The sequence below is a fragment of the Theropithecus gelada genome, chromosome 2 (genome assembly GCF_003255815.1).
Source record: "Theropithecus gelada isolate Dixy chromosome 2, Tgel_1.0, whole genome shotgun sequence".
In the NCBI taxonomy this organism is placed as follows: domain Eukaryota; kingdom Metazoa; phylum Chordata; class Mammalia; order Primates; family Cercopithecidae; genus Theropithecus; species Theropithecus gelada.
Window position 1 is genome coordinate 52,648,017 of NC_037669.1, and position 24,859 is coordinate 52,672,875.

At 46.0% G+C, this 24,859-nt stretch overlaps 2 protein-coding genes across 2 annotated transcripts in view; one reads left to right on the top strand and one right to left on the bottom strand.

Moving 5' to 3' along the window:
* The window catches only part of SYN2 (synapsin II), a 184,130-nt gene that overhangs the window by 24,288 nt on the left and 134,983 nt on the right, over positions 1 to 24,859 (bottom strand). The window contains exons 3-7 of the mRNA XM_025375457.1: positions 23,846 to 23,937; positions 20,032 to 20,188; positions 14,501 to 14,590; positions 5,079 to 5,141; positions 4,533 to 4,675 (exon numbers count right to left, since the gene is read on the bottom strand). Of these exons, the coding sequence (XP_025231242.1) occupies positions 4,533 to 4,675; positions 5,079 to 5,141; positions 14,501 to 14,590; positions 20,032 to 20,188; positions 23,846 to 23,937 (545 nt within the window). The remainder of the gene's footprint in view (positions 1 to 4,532; positions 4,676 to 5,078; positions 5,142 to 14,500; positions 14,591 to 20,031; positions 20,189 to 23,845; positions 23,938 to 24,859) is intronic.
* On the top strand, positions 6,512 to 12,762 carry TIMP4 (TIMP metallopeptidase inhibitor 4). The gene is made up of 5 exons (XM_025375458.1): positions 6,512 to 7,160; positions 8,377 to 8,474; positions 8,927 to 9,041; positions 11,366 to 11,490; positions 12,121 to 12,762. The coding sequence occupies exons 1-5, from the start codon at positions 7,022 to 7,024 to the stop codon at positions 12,316 to 12,318; spliced, it is 675 nt and encodes a 224-aa protein (XP_025231243.1). The 5' UTR covers positions 6,512 to 7,021; the 3' UTR covers positions 12,319 to 12,762.

A 24,859-nucleotide genomic window follows, 5' to 3' on the forward strand; every position in this document is an offset into this window, starting at 1 on the left:
CACAGAGCCTTCCCTGATCTCTCAACTGGATGACCTCTTACTGTCCTTAGAACTCCTACAGGACTTTGCTTCTGCCCGATTTTCAAACTTAAATCTACTTTTTATTTGAGTTATTTCATCTGAGTCTTAAGTTCAGATTTTTCCACAAGCCTGAAAACCACTTGAAGGTATATATCATGTCTTGTGTTCCCAGAAGCCTACCCATTCAGTATCTATATTGACTCAATACATACAAACTGAAGTCCATTGATCCTGAGAACTCCTGCAGGGTTCTTTATGAATATCTCCGAATGTCTTCCTTACTGGCTCACTCATTCATTCATTCAGTGTTAATTTCTGAAGGCCACTATAATACTAGCAATGTGACTCTGGGCAAGTCAATTAACTCTTCAGGGTTAAGTTGCCTTGTCTGTCAAATGCAGCCGATGGCATCAAGCCATCAGCCTCTTCTCTGCTGTGCCCACGGCACCCTCCATTCATGAATATGTGTCAGTGTCAACTAGTCGTAGACTAAACAGGAGGTGGATTACTTGGTTTCTGGGTCTGGATTTGCTCTTGATGGGCTGGATGACCTTCATAGAGTCATTTCGCCCCTCTGAGCCTGTTAACTGTTAACACAGGGCTGTCAGAAAGACGAACTGATACAGGTTTAAATTAACTATGAACACCCAAAATATGTCTTTTTCATTATTAGCCTTCACCCGGACACAGTCAAGAGGAAGGAGATGGCCTAAGGGACAGAAGAGTCCTGCTTACCTTGTTGACAGAGCCCTTCCTGTGCTGCCCTTATCATGCAGTACTGTTACAGAGTGGTCTCCCCAGAGATCTGATTTCAGACACTGAAGAACCTAGATATATGGCTCATTTTTCAGAACCACGAGGTGGCCCCATGAGTTAACGAACGAGGTCACAACAGTCCTTAAGCTTGAACAGTACTGACTGCTTTCCAAGGTGCCTCCTCACCAAACCCCTCATTTCAAACCCCCTATTGTGAGTAGGCTGAAATTCTTGCCCCTGCTTGAGTGATAAGAAAAATAAGACTCAGAAAGGTTAGAGGACTTGTCTGAGATTATATATAGTCCAAATAGGTATGAGATAAAAGCCCAGGAATCTTGGTTTCCTCACATGATGTGCTTTTCCCTACACTCCAGTACCTAATTCAGGAAAGGCAAAGAAACAAACTACTGAGTGGCTGGCAAAACCTGAGTAAAAACACGGAGACAGAATCATAATAAAAATAACTTTGTCTTCTTAACATTTGTGGTTTACAAATGTGTCCCTGTGACCAGACTGCTCAAGGCAGGGGCAGAGAGTCACTCACTTCCACGTCCCCAGCACAGAGCCATGGCACGTAAGAGAGTCGCACAAACTTTGGATTTGTACACTGACTCCCACGATTTTCAGGTTGCATATCCAACTCAACCTGAGCCAAAACTCATTTTACCATTCTATCTGTAGGTGTTAACTTTCTTCCCGCGATGTTTCCTTGGTTTATCAGGATATTCCTACTGCCCTGATGCATAATACAGTGTGAAACACTGTTTCATCTATAGGCTTATTTATTTCATTAGTAGTAATATTAATAATTTTCATAATCTGAGAAGGCTTCACTTCAAAATGAGAAGTTTCAGTAGCAGAACCTTTCAATCACAAATTTTGAATGACTTCATGGCTGCCCATCACCATACCATATTATTTGAAGGACTCACTTACATAAATGCTTAAAATAAGAAAGTTAGGGCCGGATGTAATGGTTCATGCCTGTAATCCCAGCACTTTGGGAGGCCAAGGCAGGCAGATTATGAGGTCAGGAGATCGAGACCGTCCTGGTCAACATGGTGAAACCCCATCTCTACTAAAATACAAAAAATCAGCCAGGCGTGGTGGCGGGTGCCTGTAGTCCCAGCTACTCAGGAGGCTGAGGCAGGGGAATCGCTTGAACCAGGGAGGCGGAGGTTGCAGTGAGCTGAGATTGCACCACTGCATTCCAGCCTGGTGACAGAACGAGACTCTGTCTCAAAAAAAAGGAAGACACGGAACCCCATATAATTGGTTTCAAGCCAGTCCGATAACCTCTATGACTTTTTCAACATTTAAGATACTAGAAAAAACATTATATAACCCTGTTGAAGTTAATTTATAGGTTAAAATCCTTTTTGAGTGGATAATAACAACATCCTTACATTTGCATGGCACTTTAAAGTTTGCAAAGCTCCCCCACACTTCACACTGTTCTCTAACAATGGGATGCAAGGCATAGATCCATATAGGCTACCTGAGGCATGTGGGAGCAGAGGGGACACTGAGAGGCCATTCTCTAGACCCAAAAATCATCTGATCTCCACAGCTGACCCACATTATTGCCTACTGCAGATGGAGGCAGGAATGGTACCTTCTTCACACCAAAGTGGCTGTCTCTGGATCTCCACGGAGATTGCTGGGGTAGACAAAAAGAATCCCAAGCCTGATCTTGGCTACTACTAAGTCAATTCCTTCTTCTGAGAGCAGGAATATAGCCACAAGTTTGGGGAAGAAGTGTGATGAAGAGAAGCTAAGAGGGCCTAAACATTTCTCCTTGCACACAAAAAAGTAAGTAAATGTTATCTAAAGTTTCTCTGGTCACCCACCCTTCATCAATGTTTTGGAATTCTCTTTTTTTATGCTTCATTTTGAGTTGTTTCTTGAAACCCTAACCCTTAAAACTTAGGTGTCTTCTTTTAAGGATCAAGATACTTTTACCCCACTGTTGTTTAATGTTTTGTGTTTATTTAGGGGATTTTAAAATTATAGGATAGGTAATCTGCTTTCCTAGGTGCCTGAACATATATATATTTTTTGCTTCTTTTAGCAAGTTTTTATAATGGTTTTTAAATTATTCTGTCTTAGATTGTGCATATTTCTTTTCTTTTTTTGAGACAGGGTCCTGCGTCACTCAGGCCGGAGTGGTGCAATCACAGCTCACTGCAGCCTTGACCTCCCAGGCTCAAGTGATCCTTCTACCTCAGACTCCCAGGTAGCTGGGACTACAGGCAAGCACCACCACACCCAGCTAATTTTTGTATCTTTTGTAGATAATGGGGTCTTACCATGTTGCCCAGGTTGGTCTTGAACTCCTAGGCTCAAGCAATTTGCCTGCCTTGGCCTCCCAAAGTGCTGGGATTACAGATGTGAGCCACCACACCTGGCCACATTGTGCGTATTTCTAAAGCAATCCTGAATCTTTTCTGGAAGCAAGAAGACTGTAAATATAAAGTTGTAAACTAAAAAAGTACAAATCTTGATAATAAAGGTAAAATAAATTCTATGCCTCAGTTTTCCACAAGGGTTCTTCCCTGAATACTTATTGGTGCTTATTAAGGTTCCTGCTGCTATACAAGGTAGTGGAGATGCAGAGATGATTCTATCATTCTTGCCCACAAGGAGCTCAGAGTCCGGAGGAGGAGAGTGACACAAAACACATATGCGGCAAGGGCTAACCAGGAGGTGTGTGAAGAAGGGTGGTATGGGACAGGAGTGCAGGGAGGGGGCCTATGTCACTCTAGGGGTGGGGAGTGTAAGTAGTGAAAATGTGGGTAAGAGAAGAAAAACAGACACAGGTGGGGAAGGGAAAGGGAACGCTGCTCAACCTTGAAGTCTGCTAAAGTTCCAAGTGACCAAGATCAAATCTATATATTAATAATGTTCTTTCTTTGTAAAGAAAACACCACTGTAAACTTTTTTAGTGGGGGATTAATATTTCTAAAATTGGAATTACAGGCCACTTGCATTTTATGCATATTATGGAAAGTCAGGTAGTTTTGAAATCTTTTCCTTTACTAAATTCTAATGAAGGAAATTTTTAACTTTCCATCCTGGCAAATGGACACAGTTATAGAGAAGTCATGCACTGGGCTTTTAATGCCTGTAGCATTTTCAGTGTTGGGTATTTACATCAGGAACTTTTTAACTTCGAGCTGTGGCAGTCTGGGGAAGCCTATGGATTCCTTCCAATGAACACAATATATAAGATGTGTAACCATATAAGACAGAGTACATGGGATCCCAGAGCTACCCAATTAGAGTTATCAAAAATATTAAACAAATCTGTGATTAGTAAAATACGTATTTCTTTCTAAATAACAGGAGGCAGTGGCAAGTCTAACAACTACCATGATTTTAAAGTAGGAATGAGAATAATCCATAGAGAGATCTGTCTCAATTATAAGATATAAGAATATCAGTGATCGCCTTTAGTGACAAACTCCTATGTACAGATAACTACTGTAGTCTGTTGTCTCTGTTCAAAATGAAGAGAAAGCTAAATTTCCTTTAGAGGCAAGTGAAAATGAATATTAATGTATTTTCTCATCTTAGTTCACAGACCCCTCCTCTGACTTAAAAGGAATCCAGGTAAAAAATCTCTGACTTAAGTGGCACCCTCTCTCTGTTATCTGCCTATGGGCCAGAAGAGGTTAAACTGAGAGTTGGTTGCAATGTGGAGGCTCAGATTTTCCACTGTGGTTGAGGAGAAAGCATACCCCACTCTTACTTACATGTAAGCCTTGTAGTTGTTGCCGATCTTCTGGACCCGGATGTCATACTTGGAGTCAATGAAAGGCTCTGCAGTGGCATAGGTCTGGGTAAGAGCCACCACACTGGCAATGTCCTGGAAGTCGTAGTGGTTTTCCACTTTGACCTAATGTTGGAGCAAGGCAGAAAGGGGGAAAGGGAGACACACACATACACACACTGAGAAGTCACAAGGGCCCTGAGCCTCCAAACCCACGAATATGTATCCGATCCAGACACTAATCTGGGTGCCACATCTTCCCAGGAGGCCCCTTTTCCCTAGCTTCCCTTCCCAGAACTCAGGGGCCACACTTGCTGCAAAGGACCCAGAGGACCAAGCAGGTGGCTTGCATTCTGCTTACTGAAAGAGGTCTGGTTGGGTGACACTCATGGCTTTAGAGGTGGCAAATCATCTTCTTTTTGGAAAGAATTCATCAGTGACAGAGGGAGAAGAGCAGTTCACAAATGGGCGCTCTGAAAACTGCCCTTCTTGGTTCAACCCTGAAGCATAGCAGGCCTCTCTGCCTCACCTTGCCCATGCCTGAGTGAGCGTGGCCAATCTTCACCACCACAGGGAACGTGGGCAGTGTCAGCTGAAATCAGAAAAGAAAGGAATAAACTGTCAGAGTGTGCCCGTCTCTCTGTGGAATCCTACAAATATTTTTCTTGGGAATGCCCTTGGGAGGGTTCTTTAAAGAAAGAACTAGTCCAATCTACTTGCTTTACTGATTAAAAAACTGAGACCCATGGAATGACAGTGACTTTCCAGGGTCACACAGCATATTACTGGCAGTGCTACAGGAACCCTGTTCTCTTATTTGGTATACCCTACATCTTTAAAATGTATCCTTTGAAGGAAATAATGTTGACCCTGATGAAAAGTCAGACTCCTATGGGAACTAAGATTTGAACAGATATTGGGGGTATCTGGCCTGATGATTTCAGAATTCCTGGTTGAGGCCAGTCAAGGCTGGAAAACAGAACGTCAAAGGGCTTTAGAAATCACATAGTTCAACTCTACTTTATGGAGAAAAAACTGATGCCCAGAGAGGCAAAAGTCACAAAGCTATAGTGACAGTCAGAATTGGAATCCAGCCTCCCACTATCCAGTCCAGCACCACGTGGAAACATCCCACAGCAATAATCCCATGGAGATTTGGGATTTGGAGGCTTGGAACACTACGCTCAAACAGCAGACAAGGCTCTGGTCACAGTCACCCCCAAGTCCCCTGCTTCTTTGTTTTCTCTCTCTCTTTTTTTTTTTTTTTGAGATGGAGTCTCACTCTGTCGCCCAGACTGGAGTGCAGTGGCACAATCTCAGCTCACTGCAACCTCTGCCTCCTGGGTTCAAGCCATTCTCTTGCCTCAGCCTCCTGAGTACCTGGGACTACAGGTGTAGGCCACCATGCCCGGCTAATTTTTGTATTTTTAGTAGAGATGGAGTTTCACCATGTTGGCCAGGGTGATCTCCAACTCCTGACCTCAGGTGATCAACCCGCCTTGGCCTCCCAAAGCACTGGGATTACAGGTGTGAGCCACTGTGCCCAGTCTGCTTCTTTGTTTTCTAAGCTATCCCACCTTCTAGAACATGACATAGTCTCCAGTGAGAAGGGACATGCAATAAAAATCAGTGTAGCCTAGGGCCTCAAGAGGGCTTTGAGGTCCAAGATTTGCTCTAAGTGATGGGACACCTTGTGTTTTGTACCCACACCAAGAGGGCTGTCTCCAGCTATCTGGAGAGTCTGAGGCTCTGGGAGTGAGAAAGGGTTTCTAAAGCACTGGCTGCTTCTTTGACATCTCTCCCCACCCCCCAGGCAACAGAGCCAAGACACACACACCCCAACTTTCTCTGTCCTGTTCTATTACTGTTTGCTGTTGCTTTGGAGCCTCATAAATAGGGCATTGAAAGCACTTCCTGCAGCTGAAAGAAGCCCTGAGTAGCTCGTCTCATTCCCAGCGTGCAGCTCAGCAAGGGGTCCGTCCTTCTCTGTCACTGTCTCTTTTGCCTGTTGTAATTCTGTCTGCCTCTCTGGGACTCTGCCTGTCTCACTCTTTCTGTCTGTGCCTCTCCTCACTCTTGTTCTTTCTGCCTGAATCACAGCCCTCAGTCTTTCTGTCCTCATGCATTTGTCTTTGTGGCTCTTTCCGTTTTTCTGCCCTTGACACCATCCCCTCTCCCAGTGCTTTCCCTTTACTTCCAGACCGCTTCATGACTTAGGCAGGGAAACAGAGGCCAGGGCCTCTTTCCTAGCTTCCCTCTGCATCTTACTGAGTATGCAGGTCGGAAGAGCCTCGGGTCCTGCCGCCGCGGGTGGCCTAGAGCCAAAGGAAGGCGGAGCCCATCGGGGCGGGATTGGCCCTTAGGGCCACCTCATAAAGCCTGGGGCGAGGGGCACGACAGCCTTGGGAAGGAGCCCTGCTGGGGCTGTTCGGTCTGACAGACCTCACAGGCTCAGTCGGGCTCTGCAGTGTCATGCCTGGGAGCCCCCGGCCCGCGCCGAGCTGGGCGCTGTTACTGCGGCTGCTGGCGTTGCTGCGGCCTCCGGGGCTGGGCGAGGCATGCAGCTGCGCCCCGGCGCACCCTCAGCAGCACATCTGCCACTCGGCACTTGGTGAGTCCGAGGTCCGCGAGGTCCACAGCAGGGGGTGGTTGTGAGGGGATTAGTATCTGGCCAGCAGTAGACCAGGAGTCCAGAGGAAAAGGGAGGAGCTCAAATTCCGACCGGTTGCCTCTTGCTGAGGCTGATGGGTCGGGAAGGACCAGGCGCCATAGCAACCTTGCAAGCGCAGAACCTGACTGATTCATAAGGAAATGAAGATTGCGTCAGGGACTTCCATAGCGACGTCCCTCACTCTGGCCATACTGCAATTATGGAGTGTCACTGAACAAGGTGTCACCGGAGCTATCTGATGATTATTCTGAACTACTGGACTGGGGACAGAAAGGGGAGGGGCAGAGGGCTTGCATTATAACTACCGGCGTCTGTCCAGGCCTGTAACTGAGGTTGCCACCAAGCCCCTACCGCAACACACACGTTCTGTCCTTTCTTTTCCCTCTGCCTGGAATGCCCTCCCTCACACCCTTAAATTCCTGGCAGACTCCTACTCATCCTTCAAGGTCTAACTTAGGTCTCTCCCCTTCTCTGCAGGCTCCCTGGCTCCTTGGTGCCGCCTCAGCATCTAACCGTCTTAGCGCTCCTACTATGCTGTGCTATTGTTCTTTACAAGTATGCCCTGCACTAGATCAAGAGCTCTGCAGGATGGGGACCCTGTCTTAATCACATCTATGGGCCTAGTGCCTAGTGCAGGGCCAGGCACAGAGGAAGAACGTCATCAACAGTTTTTGGTTATTAATGCTCAAATGGCAAGAGATGCAATACCTCAGTGCAGGGTCAGAACATTTATGAATTCAATAAACATTTACTAATGTCAACTGTAGGCAGGCTGAGAGGCCTTGACCACAGCAATAAACTTCACACCAACTGCCCTGAAGGGGCTCCTCCTCCCTTCTGTACTCTGACTCCTACCCTGTGCCCCACTGCACAAACGGCTATGGAGAACTAGAGCTCTCCAGACTAACTGGTTCGAAAAGGCAGAAAGAGCTTAGCGGTTATAGAACCTAATAAGCCTGAGGGGTTTGGAACTTCCAGGGACTGCAGAGGAGGCGTTTCCAGGTCTCCCTTCTCACACATCACGTTGCTCACAACCTGGTCACACCAAAACCAAGAATTGCCCTATAGACTTCTTCAGGGACCCTGGATCATCCAGACCTCAGGTGTATTGCCCCCACCAGCTGCTAAAGGTTCCCTCTTTTCTCTTCCTATGCAGTGATTCGGGCCAAGATCTCCAGTGAGAAGGTAGTTCCTGCCAGTGCAGACCCTGCTGACACTGAAAAAATGCTCCGGTATGAAATCAAACAGATAAAGGTACATGGGGGCAGGCTGGGATGTGTAGCCCCTAAGGCTGATGGAGGAAGTGGGGTCTGTGTTCCGGGAGGGCTGGTAACTTTCAGGTGGCCTGGCTCAGTGATCCTTGGGTCTAGATGCTGAAGTGGAACTGGATGAGATTTGGAGGCAAAGCCCATAGAATCCCAGGGATACTGCAGGGGAGGGCCTCCGCGTCCATCTGGTCCCACAGCTGCTGGTGTATGGTGCCACTACAGGTACCTACTGGAATAAACCAAGGTTTAGGTGTTTTTTTGTTTGTTTTTTTAAGACAGAAAATAACCCGGTAGGGACATCTGAGGACACAAAATCCTGAACTGGACTTCTGCTTAAATATTTAGGCTGAGAAATGAGAAATTTTTGCCTGTTAATATATGCAGTACACTCACTGACTCAATATTGCTTTTTTTTTTTTTTTTGTAATTGCCTGTCAGATGTTCAAAGGGTTTGAGAAAGTCAAGGATGTTCAGTATATCTATACACCTTTTGACTCTTCCCTCTGTGGTGTGAAACTAGAAGCCAACAGCCAGAAGCAGTACCTCTTGACTGGTAAGTTAAAGACCAGCAACTGGCCTTAATAGAATAGATTCTGCCCTAGGGAAGGTAGTGAGAAAGGAGCCAGGGTCTTCCTTGGGCAGCAGGCTGAGCCAGGTGGCATTTTCTTGGGCATAAAACAGAGCTGTGTGAGTGACAGACAACCTCTGAGTTGGGAGGAGCCCTGTAACCTCCCTTTAAATGTAAGAGTTCTCATTACAGTGATCCTGGCTACTGTTTCACTATTTTAAGGACAGGTTGCTCACCCAGTATAGAGCAGCTGCTTTCATTTTCAAATAGTTTAAATTAGTATCAGATTTTTGGCAAAGTCAAAATCTCCCCTCTAAAACTGCTCCTTGCAGGTCAACTCTGCCTTTTCCACAGGACCTAATAGGAGCTTGAGTCTAACATAGTTCTGTCTCTGTGAACTTGGGCCCAGGCAGGATTCCTCCATACTGAATTGGTTTGAATAGAACAGTTAAAGAATCACACAAGTATATGACTCCATAAATGAATGCAACATTAAATTATTTGGGAGTTCAGGGAATAGAACTGTTTGGTAGCTGTGAACTATCAGGGAAGCTTCATTGTGTAAGTGGGATCTAAACTGGCCCGAAAACACAAAACAGTATTTCGAAAGAAAGCAAGGGAAAGAAAAAGCACAGCTGTGGGGGAGGGAATAGGTGAAGGGATTCCACTATCTATCCACACATTCAGCAATGAATGACCACTTAGTCACTGCCATGCCTTGGCCAGGAGAGTGGAGATTCAGTAACAAGGCACAGTCCTCAAAAGAGTTCACTGTCCAGACATGGCTCTTGATGAGTCATAGGCACTGGAGGCTACAATGATAAGGGCTTCTCAGCTCTGAAGATGTGAAATTGTGCAGAACTGAGGAGCTCCTGGATGGGACAGGCAGAGGCAGGACACACTACTGAGCCCTGCAGCTCCCAGGTCTGGCAGACCAGGCCCTTTCAAACTCTGTTATCCCACCTCCTTCCTAAGCACCTACCCTCTGTGTGTCTAGCCTGCTGCCAGGCATGGAGGTAAATCAGGGGAAATGAGGAAACATGTTCTCTGCCTTTGGGGAGTTAAAGTCTAACTGAGGGTGGGGATAAATGACAAAAAACTAGTCTACGGAAAAGTTATCAATGGCACCCATGTCCTACAGGAGAAGGCACAAGCTCCTCTGCCTGGTGTTGAAAGCTCTTTGTGACCAGAACACTGCTGCCCTCTCTAGCATTGTCTTCTGTCATTTGTCAATGTCAGTTCCCAGCCCCTCACTTTCCCAAGAGCTGAACTCAGCTACCTGCAGTTGCAGAAGGTATGCTGCCAGGCTGTGTCCCCCTGCCTCTGCACAGGATAGATGCAATGACAGGAAGCCCTTCCCCCAACCTGTCTGGCAGGTGAACTCCCACTCATCCCTTCAAGGTCCAATGCAAGCACAGTCTCCTCTGATACACCCTCCTTGTCCCACGCCCCTTCCATAGATGGAAATAATTGTATGTTCCTTTGTTCTTATACTGTACTTTGTATAGAACTGCACGACAGTGTAATTTCCCCTGCTTATCTATCAACCCTACTCATTTGTAAGCTCCTTGGGAGCAGAGATCCTGTCATTTTTATATCTGTATTTCTGGTACTAGATCACAGTAGTCACTCAGTGAGTAAATGATTGAATGACTAAGGTTCTAAAAGAGGTATGGGCTAGGTGGTCAGAGATGGCTTTGAGGTGGCACTGAAAGGGTCTTTGAAAGGCAAAAAGGAATTTCATAGGTAAAAAGGGGGAAATGTCCTATGGGGAAGGGGAAAGACTCACTAACCTAGAGCAGGAGACTGGCCTGTGCAGATACTGGGAAGGACTGGAAAGGGGGAAGGGGCCTATTATTTACTGAATATCTTCTGTGGGACCACAACTGTGCTGGGAACTTTATAGACATTCTCTCATTTAATCTGACAACTTTATAATTTTCATTTTCCAGCGGAGAAGTTATACAACTTCCTTAAGATAATTCAGCTAGTAAATGACAGAAAAGAAAGAGGGGGTGTCCTACACAGACTCTGACTTTAAAGACCACATTCTTCTCTCTGTACCATGCTAAATGAAAAGGCCTTCACCAGATCCCATAACTCTGTCTCATACAAATATAATCTGTTTATCTTTTTGCTAGAAAGATTATAGTAGTTTTATTTTTTGGTCCCTTTATTGAGTCCCATGCCACCACTGCCACCAAAAAGTCACTGGGGAGGCTGCAATTCTGGGCTCTTCAAGAACCTGGGCCCCTGGAGCTCCGGGAGAAGAATCCTCATGCTTGACTCTCCTCCATCTCCCCTTGAAGGTCAGGTCCTCAGTGATGGAAAAGTCTTCATCCATCTGTGCAACTACATCGAGCCCTGGGAGGACCTGTCCTTGGTGCAGAGGGAAAGTCTGAATCATCACTACCATCTGAACTGTGGCTGCCAAGTAAGGGAATGTCCATTTCCTAAGTCTTTAGGGATGGGGGAAGGGTTCTGAGCCTTCATTCATGCATGAATTTATTCACTTACTAGACTATACTTGAGATCTGCCATGGATCAGGCACTGTATGAAGTTGGGGATGAGAAAGCAATATAGTCTATAGGCCCTGATCTCAAAGTACTTACACTTTGGCTGGGAAGGTGGCCATCATAGGAAGCAGAATGAGATAACTGTAATACAGCCACCCTTTAAAGACAGTCAATTCTTTGCCAGCCACTATAATAGTAAATTTACTGTAAATGTTTAATTTAGTCTCCAAAACATATTTGTGAAGAATTAAGATTTCCATTTTAAGGTGAAGAAATGAAAGCTCTGGGAAGTGAAGTGACTTGCTCAAGGTCAGTGGTAGAGTAAGGACCCTCAGAGCTGTCTGATTCCAGAGATGCCACTAAGTGGCAATATTGAATACGGGGAACCTTGGGGAAGGAGAATCCAGGGTAAGATTGGGGACTAGGAAAGGCTTGATAAGACAGGGGCATTTGAGATGGGCTGGCAGGGTATGTAGGAACCTGAAAGGTAGCAATGGAAAAAGAAGGACACCATACTCACTTTAATGTTGTGTGGCCATGACTCTAGATCACCACCTGCTATACAGTACCCTGTATCATCTCGGCCCCTAATGAGTGCCTCTGGACAGACTGGCTGTTGGAACGAAAGCTCTATGGTTACCAGGCTCAGCATTATGTCTGTATGAAGCATGTTGACGGCACCTGCAGCTGGTACCGGGGCCACCTGCCTCTCAGGAAGGAGTTTGTTGACATCATCCAGCCCTAGTAGGGACCAGTGACCATCACATTCCTTCAAGAGTCCTGAAGATCAAGCCGGTTCTCCTCCCCTGCAGAGCTTTGGCCATTACCACTTGACTTCTTGCTGCCAGCTAATAAGAAGTGCCAAGTGGACGGTCTGGCCACTGTCAGGGCAGGGAAGGGGCCACGACTTTTCTGCCCTGCCCTCAGCCTGTCGTCCCTGCCTCCCAAACCCCATTAGTCTAGCCTTGTAGCTGTTACTGCAAGTGTTTCTTTTGGCTTAGTTTGTTTTCTAAAGCCAGGATTATTCTCTTTCCTCCCAAGGAAAACGTGTTTTCCTTTGTCTTAATCGATCTGGTAGGGGAGAAATGGTGAATGTCATACATATGAGATGGTATATCCTTGTGATGTACAATACCAGAAGGTGGGTTGACAGCATCATAAACAGACTGACTGGCGGGAATGAAAACAACAACATACTGTGGCTGTGTATCCTCTACTTCCCCTGTCTCAACTCATCCTAATCCTCTGATACACTTTCATCTGTTTGGGGGAGTCATTTGGGGGACACGGAATCACTCAATGTGAGAGTTAGAATGGCCTAACCTGCCTCCCAATGCTGTTATCCCCTCTACAGCATTTCTGGCAGAGGGTCCCGCCTGGTTAGCACCTCTTTGAATAAGAATGCACTTATTGTCTCAGAATAGGTACTACCTCTCCAGGTTAACTCTCCTTAACGCCCTCAACTGATGTCCATAAGGCTTCTCTTCTGTCTCTTTTTGAATTACTAACATCTTCATTCCTATTTCAGAACCTTTTAAAAGCCACAAAGCCTTTTACTTATAGAGTTGAAATCCCCCTTTGTTGGCTTCTTACACCACAGAGAGGTGGTCCTCTCTTGAGGGCAAATTTCAGGATAGAGCACAAGAGAGAAATAGCACAAAGGCCCTTGAGGGGAAAGGATGGTAGGTAGGGAATATACCTGGCAATTGAGGCAATTTTTTTCCAGTGGCCAGCCCTGCTAGATTTTACAGCAGGAAAAAGCCAGTTTTCATCCCCAGAGAGCCCCCTGTACCCTTCAGCTGAGTACTCTCACCATTGTGTCTTGGGCTCCCTGAGATTTCCCAACCAAAAGACCCTTAGGGCTCCTCAGCCTCTGCAAGGCTTCCTGGCTTGCCCTGAAAGGAAAACTCCTGATATTGGCCTCTAGGATTTATTAAGGACAAGAGCTTAAAGTTTCAGAGCTTCTCCCTGGGAAAGCTCTGGCAAAGATGACAGAGATGGTTCTTTTCAAGACCCAAGGTTGTTTTTTGATATGTGGTCTGCTGCCAAGCAGGGTCATAGACAATGTGCCAGAAGAAGGCTCTTGATTTGCAGAAATGGTGTAAACGGAGACCCCTTTTGGCCAAGGAAGTGGGGAGGCGGGGACAAACATAATCTCTGTTCCACTTGGAATGCTTTGCAGGGAGTCTCCATTGGTGGGTTAAGCAAGATCACCAATTGATCACACCAGCCTGGGGCAGAGGGTGTGGGGACAGGGAAAAAGGGAGTTTGAGCTCCAGGTCCCTGCACAGGAAAAACATTGGCAATAGCCTCCTTACCAACCAACCGTCCCATCTCTCTGCTCCTTCTGACTTACTAGGATGGCAGAAGGCACAATATTAACCCAGCCTTATCACAGTTGTGGAAGCGCCAGGGGAATGGGAGAGTCAGGGGATTAATAATAGTAGGAGCAATGCCCTACATCTAGTAGAGTGCTTCACACTTTCCCAGAGGCTATTACTTAATGACTCTCACTTAAATTGTGTATGTACCCTATTAGAGTATCCTGTGCAAGGATAATTATGCCCACTTGACCGTCTTATTGGAAACTGCACACAGTGAGGAAATGTAGCTTGTTCAACAACAAGTGGCACAGTCAGGGCTGGGACTCAAAAGCAGTGAGATCTGATTGTTGGTCCAGAAGTTTGTTATTCTCTCAGCTTGATTAAACTGCCCTTACTCCTGTTCTTCCCTATTCTATCTCCAGAATTTGACAAGAGGCTGTCAGCTAAAATCTAGCTATTCCAGCCACACAAGTTCTGTAGTTCAACCCAGTGGAGTCTTTGGGGTTGAGATGCTGAGGCCCTTGTCAGAGCCCCACAGTCACCAGGTGGCTAAGTGCAAAATGAAAACAGCAGAAAGACTAATATCCCCACTGAGCCACTTACCATCTCTTTGTGGTTGGGGTAGTATGTCTGCTCAATGAGAGGGAACTTTTCTCCTCCCAGTGTCTTGTAGATGGCGACCAGCTGGGCAAACTGCAAAGGAAAGCAAATGTTACGCTTATCTTAGATAACTTCTGAAACAGGCAAAACATCAACTCATCAAATATTTATTGAGCCTTTGTTCTGTGGAGGACTTTATGCTAAGCATTGTGAGGATATAAAAGAAGTGTACAATTCCTATTCCCAAGGATATGATCTGCATTAGTTGGGGAAGGGAAAATGAGTGAGCTAAAATTCAATTACCTTTCTCAATTGTAATGGTGTTTCAAATCAAATTGATGAACTATTTTATCATCTTCATTTTACATATGGGACCTAGAGAGGTTACAAAACTTTCCTAAAGTCACAGAACTGCAAGGTGAAGTTGGAAGTAAAACTTGGGTCTCTAACTTTCCACATCTGCATCCCCGAGTGATGGCAAGGCATGAAGCTGGATAGGTAACATGGGCCAACTCTTGGAAGTTCAAATGTCAGGCAAAAGAATGATGGATTTTTCCGGTAAGCAGTATGGAGCCACCAAGAGTTTCAGCAGGAGGCGTCATAAAATGAAGTTCTTCAGGAAGATTAGAATGGTCATGGTATGTGGGATACACAGGCCCAGTCTTTCAGGGACTTACTACCCAACCAGGGACTGAACTTACTGGACCCTTTGCCTACGTATGAGAAACTGGAATAGCTCCATGGGGAAGGGGCAAAGTACACATATTTACAGTGTCAGGGTTGAAAGGTTTTCTTAGTGCACAGCTGGGCTCCCCCACGCTGCTCCATTTTATAAATGAAGAAGTTGAGGCCCAGAGAGGTCACTTGCCCAAGGTCGCACAGTAGTTAATTAAGCCAGGTTCATAGCAAGGCCCCTTCATTTCCAATCCATAACTCTCCTTATTCCTGCAAGTAGCTGCCTTTCAGGCTCTGCAGAAACTATGCCCTTTCCACAGGAAACACAGGACTTTCCTGCTCAATCCCGTCACATACACACCTATACTCCCATCCCCAGTGCATCAGCAGCAGAGGAAACACATCTCTCTAGGGCTACTGGATTAGTTCACACTCAGTCACTGGTGTCTGGAGTGGCTAGAAGGGAAAGCTGTTAGATGAAATCTACTTATCAGAGAAAGGAAGACTAGAACATTTTTCAAAAGCTCAGGTCCTGTTCTCTGCAAGCGATGCTGGCACATAAGCCAGGAAGGGAAGAGGAGGTTGGGGCAGTAAAAGCTTGGAACTGGGTTGTTAGAAAACTGAAATCTTCTGATTCTTGTTCTGTTAACTTCCTAGGTGTCCTTGGCCAAACGAGTTTTCCTCTCTGGATTTCATTTTCTTCATATATAAAACGAGAGGGTTAAATTTTATCAGTTTCTCAAACTTTGTACCATAAATAATATCTCTTTATTATATTTCCCCCAAACTCTGCTATCAAACTGCAGTTTAAGTGATCATCTGTTGTGGTCCTTTTGTGGGTATAGATATAATTTTGTTATTTTTGAAATGCTGGAAAACACTGGAATTTCTGAGTCCCTCCCTTTAGTGACAAACAATTGGTGACTCTAGAGCTCTAGAGCCTCCTCCAGGACTGAAAGGATGATTCATGGACCCTCAAGCCCCTAAGATATCACTGTCAAAAGGGACTTTATAGAGTCTCTAGACCAGCCCTCTCATTTGACAAATTGAGATTGAGGCTGGAGAGCAAAGGAAAGTGCAGGCTCCTGGATTACATCCTGGAGTCAGGGCTGCACTGCAAGAGCACTCAGGTCTCTTTTCCTTGCTGGGTGCATTCACCATTGTACCCTGCTGTCCTCGCTGTCTTTGGTCCTTCAATTTGCTTTAACTATCAAGAATGAACCCTCAGACTTTTCCTGCCTTCTCTGATTCTCCCCACCTGCTCATCTGACCTTTATGTCCTACCTGCCCATCTGGGCCTGGACTCCTGCTCTGCCTCTGGACACCTGCCTGGGCTCCCAAGGCTCTCCAACATCCCTGGGGAGCTAATGCCAGCTCTGCCAAATGACCTCTGTCCTGCTGCAGCCCACGCTCTGGCATGGCACCAAGGCATGTGGGGCCCTACCTTTCCAGCATGTGGGAGAGTTACACAGACACCACACGGATGCCAGGACAGCCTGTGGCAGACTCCCAGAGCCCTGCAACAGCCAACACAATAATGACAGCCAGTTCCCAGGCTCTCGTTGGGTCTCAGGGAGCTCACCCCACTCTCCCCTCCAGCAGTCCCTGTCTGCTCAAGGTAGTGAGCTTGGCATCTAACCCATACCTCCCTGGAAACTTAGATTAAATCACAGCCATAGAGTCACCAATTAAACAAATGTAACATCTGATAAGGGCTGTTTACACATAGACAAAAGAATGAATTTGGGAGCTGGGGGTGCTGTTGGCAATTAATAGGAAGATATGTCCATTATAACCACTCATCGAAGGAATCAAGAAAGATTTCTTGGAAAAAATGGGATTCCAGATCCATTTGAGTAATGTGTCCCCATGCCTATCACTCCTGGAAATTAAATGATTTAATTTAACTCTGGTACACTTGTCTCCAAAAACCCAGAAAAACTGACAGAATTTCAGAAAGATTGGCAGCAATAAAGGGTGGTGCCATTCTTGATTTGTCTGGAATGCTGCTTTCACTGACTGGTCTACTTCTGCTCCCCAAATCCCAGTGGCCTGCCCTGACCAACTTCAGAGACAGCAATGTGCTCAGAGACAGAGTCGTGCAAGGTAGAGCCTTTTCCAACCCAACCAAAGTATCTCCTCACATCAATAGCAGTCACAGTAAAGATATTGAGAAACACAACCCAAAGTCATCAACTGAGAGGGACCCTCCCCTCACAATCACCAAATTTGTCCACTCCCATGAACAAGCAGAGAACAATATGTAAAACGTCATTCATGTGGCAGCTGCTTAGTGAAACTGAAGGGAGAACTTGGGGTCTGGCCAGGGTGCCCTGCTGTTCTCATGCAGTGCCCAAGGCAATGTGCTCAGATTGTGAATGGGTGAGAGTGTGACCCCTCACCAGATCCCAGATCCCGGGAGGAGCAAAGCCCTAGCCACAGGCTCTCCCCATTCTTCCTGCCCTGGCCTCTGGCACAGTTTAGGAAAAGAAAACAGGGAACAAATTATTATTTTTTTCTTTTTTGTTTTTCAGACTGAGTCTCGCTCTGTTGCCCAGGCTGGAGTGCAGTGGCGCGATCTTGGCTCATTGCAAGCTCCGCCTCCAGGGTTCATGCCATTCTCCTGCTTCAGCCTCCCGAGTAGCTGGGACTACAGGCGCCCGCCACCACGCCCGGCTAATTTTTTTGTATTTTTAGTAGAGACGGGGTTTTGCCGTGTTAGCCAGGATGGTCTCGATCTCCTGACCTCGTGATCCACCTGCCTTGGCCTCCCAAAGTGCTGGGATTACAGGCATGAGCCACCACGCCTGGCCACAAATTTCTTTAAGAGAACCCATATACTAGGAGCCCGTAACAACCAGGCTGTCAAAGTGGTGGCAGCTGCTACTACTATTCCCAGTTTGGAGATGAAGAAACTGGGGCACAGGTTCAGTCAGAGGGTTGATAAGTAGTGAAATCACCCAGAAAAAGCTGCTAATAGCAGGATCACCCTGTGTGGCTAGGAGAGTCCACTTCTGACAAGTGCCAGGGGTGCATGTGGGTTAGGACATGTGTGCAGTAGGAAAGACGTGTGACTGAGGAGAAAAGGGAGGTCCACAAAAAAGACACTTGGTGAAGGTCTCACATATGCTCTTCTGTGATTAGCAACATACTAAAATCACACACTCTATTAGCGTGTTTCTGCAGAATCTAGGATTCCAGATGCCTCAGGCCACGCAGAGGGAAAGGTTGAACAAGTGGAGCTTGGGAACCCAACCCCCTCCTTAACCGTGACAGCTCCCAGCCCTCCTGACTCCTTGTCCATTGATCTTTCTCTTACACTCCAAGCTCTCCCTGGCTTCCAAAGGAGAAAGAAAGCTGTTAGTTCCGGGGTGGAAAAAAAGATTAAGAGCAGAGGTGACAGATATGTTTGGTTAACACACACACACACACACACACACACACACACACACACAGAGCAGAGGTGACAGATGTGTTTGGTTAACACACACACACACACATACACACACACACCCTTCAGCTCTCTGAGTGGTGTAAAGGCGTGGAGTTCAGAAACTTCACAATTAGCCATAAGTGCCAGGAACCTTGGCAATCCAGGGTGTGTGACAGCTGAAATTCCACTTTTACAAAACAAGAAAGGCTTACTGCATCTTGAGGTCCAGAAGTCCCTCCTCTGGATCCTGCCCTTTTACCTGGGGAAAGAGGGCCTCACTTGCCACCCATGACTTGCCACCAAAGTTATAAATGGATTCCAATGAGTTGATGCTGGGGAGGCCTGCATACTGCAAGCCAATGAGGATGTGATTAGGGGCAGGTGTTACCTTCTGAGAGGGTCAGCCTGGAGTAGCAGAGCCAGCAGAGGAGCTGGGTCCCCTCAGTGGTCGGAGGGGAAGCCAGAGTACCCCCAAAGCCATCATAAGTCACTCTCCCTCCTAGCCCCACTTTTTCTATCTGCCTAAAAGTTTCCACTGCCTTCCTAGATTTCCAAGTTGGCCAAGAAAGAGAAAACCAGATCAGTTTCTTCCTTATATAGGAGCCTCAATCAATGGGAGAGGCAGTGAGATGTAGAGAAATCCTGGCACTATAACTTTGGCAAGTTACTTAATCCTTTTTGGGTCTTGTTTCTCTGTAAAAAGTTATAATAATGATAATAATATCTTCCTTGTAAGGTGAGGATTAAATGAAATTAACGTAGAAAAATCTCAGAAACTGGCATCCTATAGTAAGTAGTTTTCTACACCTTACTTTCTTTCTTTAATTTTCATATCTCTATCATGAAAGGTTAAGGTCAGAGTTAGGGTTAGGCTTTGATGATCTCCAAGGACACTTCTAGTTCATAAGTATTTGATTCACATGCATGTGGATAAATTTCATTTTCAGGTTGCTTAACCACTTGGTAGGACTCTGTCACTACCTCTGAGTTGGACTATTCCCTTGGTTGTCACTGGGCTCAGGCCATTCTAAAAGTTTGATCATTCTAGGAGGCAAGAAACAGACATTTTTATCATTGCAACCTATGGCCAAGGGCAGAGCCTACAGACCTATAAGGGCTTCTTCATGGTATCTTTGTACGACTTTGTTGTGAGGCCAAAGGTCCACTCTGCAGCAAAGGTGCCCAGCCTGTGACAGGTGATGCTGTGCTATTGCGATGACCTGCCCTCCCCCATGTCCCAGGGGAAGCTCCTCTCATATCCTCTTAGCTGGGGCCTACTGCATCTTAAGGACCCTTCTAGGGGCCTGGGAGATGTAGGGACCCTCCTGGGGCTGGGGCCTACTGCATTTTGAGTCCCTCCTAGGGACCTGGGAGATGTAAGGCCTGGATCCTACCCTTTTACTTGGGGGAAGGGGGCCTCACTCACCACCCATGGCTTGTCACAGAAGTTGTATATGGATTCCAGTGAGTTGATGCTGGGGAGGCCTGCATACTGCATGCCAATGATCAGGTGGCGGAAGTCCTCATTCTCCGCCATGCCAAATGCATGCTGCCGGATGAGCACGAAGTCTGGCCGGAAGGACCTGGCGAGAAGGTAGAGGCAGGTTTGCCATTAACCAGCACTTCAGGCCATATATCATTTTGGTTCCCATTTCCAAAACCCAAGATAGAGAAGAGGGCTTAAGAACCACCTAGTCCAAGCCCCTCATTTTACTGTTGTTATTTTAGAGACAGGTCTTACTCTGTTACCCAGGCTAGAGTGCAGTGGCACAACCGTAGCTCACTATAACCTCAAACTCCTGGGTTCAAGTGATCCTCCTGCCTTAGCCTCCTAAGTAACTAGTACTACAGGCACAAACCACCAGGCCCAGCTAATTCTTTGTTTTTTGGAGAGACAGGGTCTTACTATGTTGCCCAGGCTGTTCTCGAACTCCTGGGCTCAAGTGATCCTCTTGGCTCAGCCTCTCAAGTAGCCAGGACTACAGGCACGTGCCATGACCCCTGGCTAATTTTTTCATTTTTTGGAGAGATGAGTTCTCACTATGTTGCTCAGGCTGGTCTCAAACTCCTGGGCTCAAGTCATTCTTCTACCTCAGTCACCCAAAGCGCTGGGAGTGCACACATGAGCAATGGTTGTAATTTTATTATTATTCTTCCTTTCTGGACTGGGAAATGGGATATTACAGTACTTTCCTTTTTTGTTTGTTTGTTTGTTTGTTTGTTTTTGAGACAAGGTCTTGCTCTGTCACCCAGGCTAGAGTGCAGTGGCGCGATCTCAGCTCATTGCAACCTCCGCCTCCTGGGTGCAAGCAATTCTTGTGCCTCAGCCTCCCAAGTAGCTGGAATTACAGGCACACACCAATACACTCAAACAATTTTTTATAGTTTTAGTAGAGATGGGATTTTGCCATGTTTGCCATGTTGGACAAGCTGGTCTTGAACTCCTGGCCTCAAGTGATCTGCCCACCTTGGCCTCCCAAAGTGCTGGGATTACAGGTGCGAGCCACCATGCCTGGCCAATAGTATGGTACTTTCCAAAGGAGATTTGAGGAACAGAATTCTGACATTCCCTCTCTCCTCTGGGCTAAGCATTGCCTTTTTCTAAGGTACAAATACCCTTAGGAGCGAAGAAACACTTTTAGACTCTCACACCTTAAGTGAAAAAGATTTTTCCTTGACTACATGAGGCAGTTAAGAGCCTCAAGCTCCTTGTAGCTTTTGAGTTGGAGCTCAAAGCAGGTCCTGGAAAACTGAAGACAACAGTACTTGGCTGCCTTCACCACACTGCCACAGAGGTCCCTGATCTCAGTGTCCTTTTCTGACTCCTTAAAGCTGCTCCTTAAAATACGCAATGCCCTCATCAGGCCCCCAGGAGAGCAAGGGGCCAGACTGGCTGAGGACAGATGCCAGACTTCCCAATGTTATTCTTCCAAAGTGGACACTAGGGAGGGGTACAAATATTTTTCGCAGAACTGAGGTTGAGCAACAGCTACAGGAAGCCCTGAGAGTACAGAATGTTCCCATGCATAGGAAAGCTCCTGCATTTCCCCTCTAGCCAGCAAAGCTTCTAGCCACGGCTATTCCAGAGGACCAAGGCCCCTGTTTTCATGCCCGAGCTTCAGAGAAACCCCACCTTCCCAGAGAGTCAGTTCTGTGGCAGCATCTATTCCCAAGGCGCTAAGCCTCAGTAGATTCATATGATATACAATGACCTACTTGGTTCTCTGCCCAGGCAGCCATTGCCCACCACCTCCAGCCCCAGCCCCACCCAGGCTCAGAGATTAATCTTTTAAAGTGAGGGTGGAAGGAGCCTTCTTTGGCCACTCAGAGGACTTAAGCTTTTACACCATTGGTGGGAAATGTAAATTAGTACAACTTCTACAGAAAACAATATAGAGATTTCTCAAAGAACTAAAAGTAGAACTACCATATGACCCAGCAATACCATTACTGAGTATTTACCCAAAGGAAAAGAAATCATCAAATTAAAAGACACTCACACTCATTATTGCAGCACTATTCACAATAGCAAAGTCATGCAATCAACCTAAGTGTCCATCAGTGGATGACTGGATGAAGAAAATATATATAGTACACACCATGGAATACAATGTAGCCATTAAAAAAATAAAATCATGTATTTTGCAGCAACAAAGGTGGAGCTACAGGCCATTATCCTAAGTGAAATAACTCAGAAACAGAAAATCAAATACTGCATTTCTCACTTACAAGTGGGAGCCAAATAATGGGTACACATAGACATACAGATGGAAAAAACAGACACTGGGGACTCCAAAAGAGGGGAGGATGAAAGGAGGATGAGGGCTGAAAAATTATCTATTGGATATGATGCTATTTGGGTGATGGAACACTAGAACCCCAAACTTCACCATTACATAATATACCCGTGTAACAAATCTGTACAAGAATCCCCTCAATCTATTAAACAAACAAACAAACAGAAACATGGCATCTGTTAGAGCTGCTCTGATCTTCTTGTGTCTCAGTTCTGGGAAGTTAGCACCAGCTATATGCCTGAGATACAACTCCAATCCTGCACCCCAGTTATAGGAATTGAGCTGTACACTGTGGTCAGCCCCTGAGTTCCTACCCTGGTACCCAGAAAGGCCTGTCTTTATTCTTGCCCTGCTACTGGGCCTCTCTGTCACCACCTGCTTATGTTCTAGCATCCCCATTACCCTCTCTACCTACAGCTGGAGGAGCCCATCCATTTTCTCTTGTAGGAGCTACCTGAGCTCACTCCCCACCCGGATGGACATCTCTTTTTCTGTCTTCTTCCTTGATCTTCAGAATGGATAAGCTCATATTTCCTGTTGTTAGGTCCCAGACACCTCCAGTCTGGCCTTTCCTGTCACCAACCCAGTTCCTGTTGGACACTGGAAGCCTGTCAGGTTACTGTAGATTGAGGTAGGGAAGAGTGAGGTGAAATCTCTTCTTGGAACAAGACTGATGTCTGAAAACCTGAAGCCATACTGAACTCCTGGGAAGAATAACACTTGTTGAAACCATTTCCCACCGCCCCCTCTCCCCGCTTGACCACCTTCCAATCTGGAATTCTCATTACCTCCCTCACAAAATTCTGTGAGTATGACAACATCACATCTATATGGCATCCAGCATACCACCTGGCATGTAAGTGCTCAATAATTGCTTATTTTCTTCCACCCACCATGTCTCTTCCAGCCCTAGTTTTTCTATCAGACTTAGGAGTTCCCAGGAAGGAGGAATATAGAAAGAATACAGGATGGAGAGTCAAGAGATCTCACATAGAAGACACGGCTCTGCCACAACTCACTAGGGGAACCTAAGCAAATCAATGTAAAATGGGAGGCTGAACTACATCAGACATTTTCAGGTTTGTTTGTTTTAAAGCAATGGTACCCTGTTTTCCAACGGAAATGTGTGCAGGATAAAAGAACGGAGCTGCACTGGCTGAAGGGGTGGGGGGAAATAATCCTATAAGGAATCCAGTTGTCTCTAAGTGAGCTCTGAGTCTGTGAAGCTTAAGTTGCTTTCTCTACCACTGGACTAAGCTCAGCGAGAAGCTGGCTTTCTCTGCCTTTTCTACTACTTTTGCCGAACACACATCATTAAGTTCTGTATACCATACATAGTACTGCTATCTCACTCCAACACCTGACTTAGCAACCACCTCTTTGAGCCAGAGGTAGTAACTCTGGAGACAGTCACAATGACCCTGAGTTCAGAAAGACCCTTACCGGACAACCTTTGTGCCATTCCGGAGAACCTGCATATCCACAGCATAGGTGCCATCTGCATGGGCCACCAGGTTGAGCTCTGAAAATTCTGCCTGGAAAATAATAACAGGGGAATAAGTTCACAATCCTGACTTTGGCAAGTCCTCTACATAGCAGCAGCAACATCCCCACCACAGAACATTTACATACAGTTTTCAAAACATGTTCACATACTGAGTTAGTCTAATTCTCATAGCAACACTGTGATGAAGGTGGGACAGAGATAATTATCCCCATTTACCAAAGGAGGAAACTGAGCCTCAGAGCAGTTAAGTAACTTTTCAGGACAAACAAAACTTATTATTGGCAGAGAAAGGAGCAAAAATCCGGTCCTCTAACTCCCAGCCCAGCATCCTTTGTGCTGGTTCTCTACAGAGCGATAATGTGGACTGAGACAAGTGTCCTTTTATCAGTTTCAATATAAAAGCACTAGGTTTAAATTTAGCCAACTAGGTTTTAGTTCTACTTCCCCCTACACAGCTGTATAAAACATTAAGCAAGTTACTTGTCCTCTCTGGGTTTCAGTTTTCCCAATCTATAAAATGGGAATAATTTTTATCAATCTTGCCTATCTAACAAGTTGTTTGAAGACAGTCAGTAAATCATAACACACTGTATAATGAATGATGAGTAACTTCTTTTACCACATAGGAAATACATGCATTGTTGAAACTGAACATCCTCCTCTTCCCCAAATGGACCCAATCACTATTTATTATGAAGCAAAGGATGGAGGAAGGTAAAAAAAAAAAAAAGAAAAGAAAAAAGGAAAAAGGGCTTTCAGTGCTTCACTGTATTAAGGAAGTGTTCTTTTCTATGTTTCCTCTAAAGTATAGCCTCAGGCCCAGAGGAACCATCACTGGGGGCAGCATACCTGAATAGCAGACATGTGCCTACCAAGAAGTATCTTGCCACCAACAGTATGGAGGTAAAGTGCAATGTCCTGGGAAGACATTCCTCTAAGGTTTTCCTCAC

Bases quoted from the DNA above. Each gene is read 5' to 3' on its own strand.
- TIMP4 (XM_025375458.1), top strand. From the start codon at position 7,022: ATGCCTGGGAGCCCCCGGCCCGCGCCGAGCTGGGCGCTGTTACTGCGG. The intron at 7,161-8,376 runs GTGAGTCCGAGG...CTTCCTATGCAG, and splicing joins CATCTGCCACTCGGCACTTG to TGATTCGGGCCAAGATCTCC. The intron at 11,491-12,120 runs GTAAGGGAATGT...CCATGACTCTAG, and splicing joins ATCTGAACTGTGGCTGCCAA to ATCACCACCTGCTATACAGT.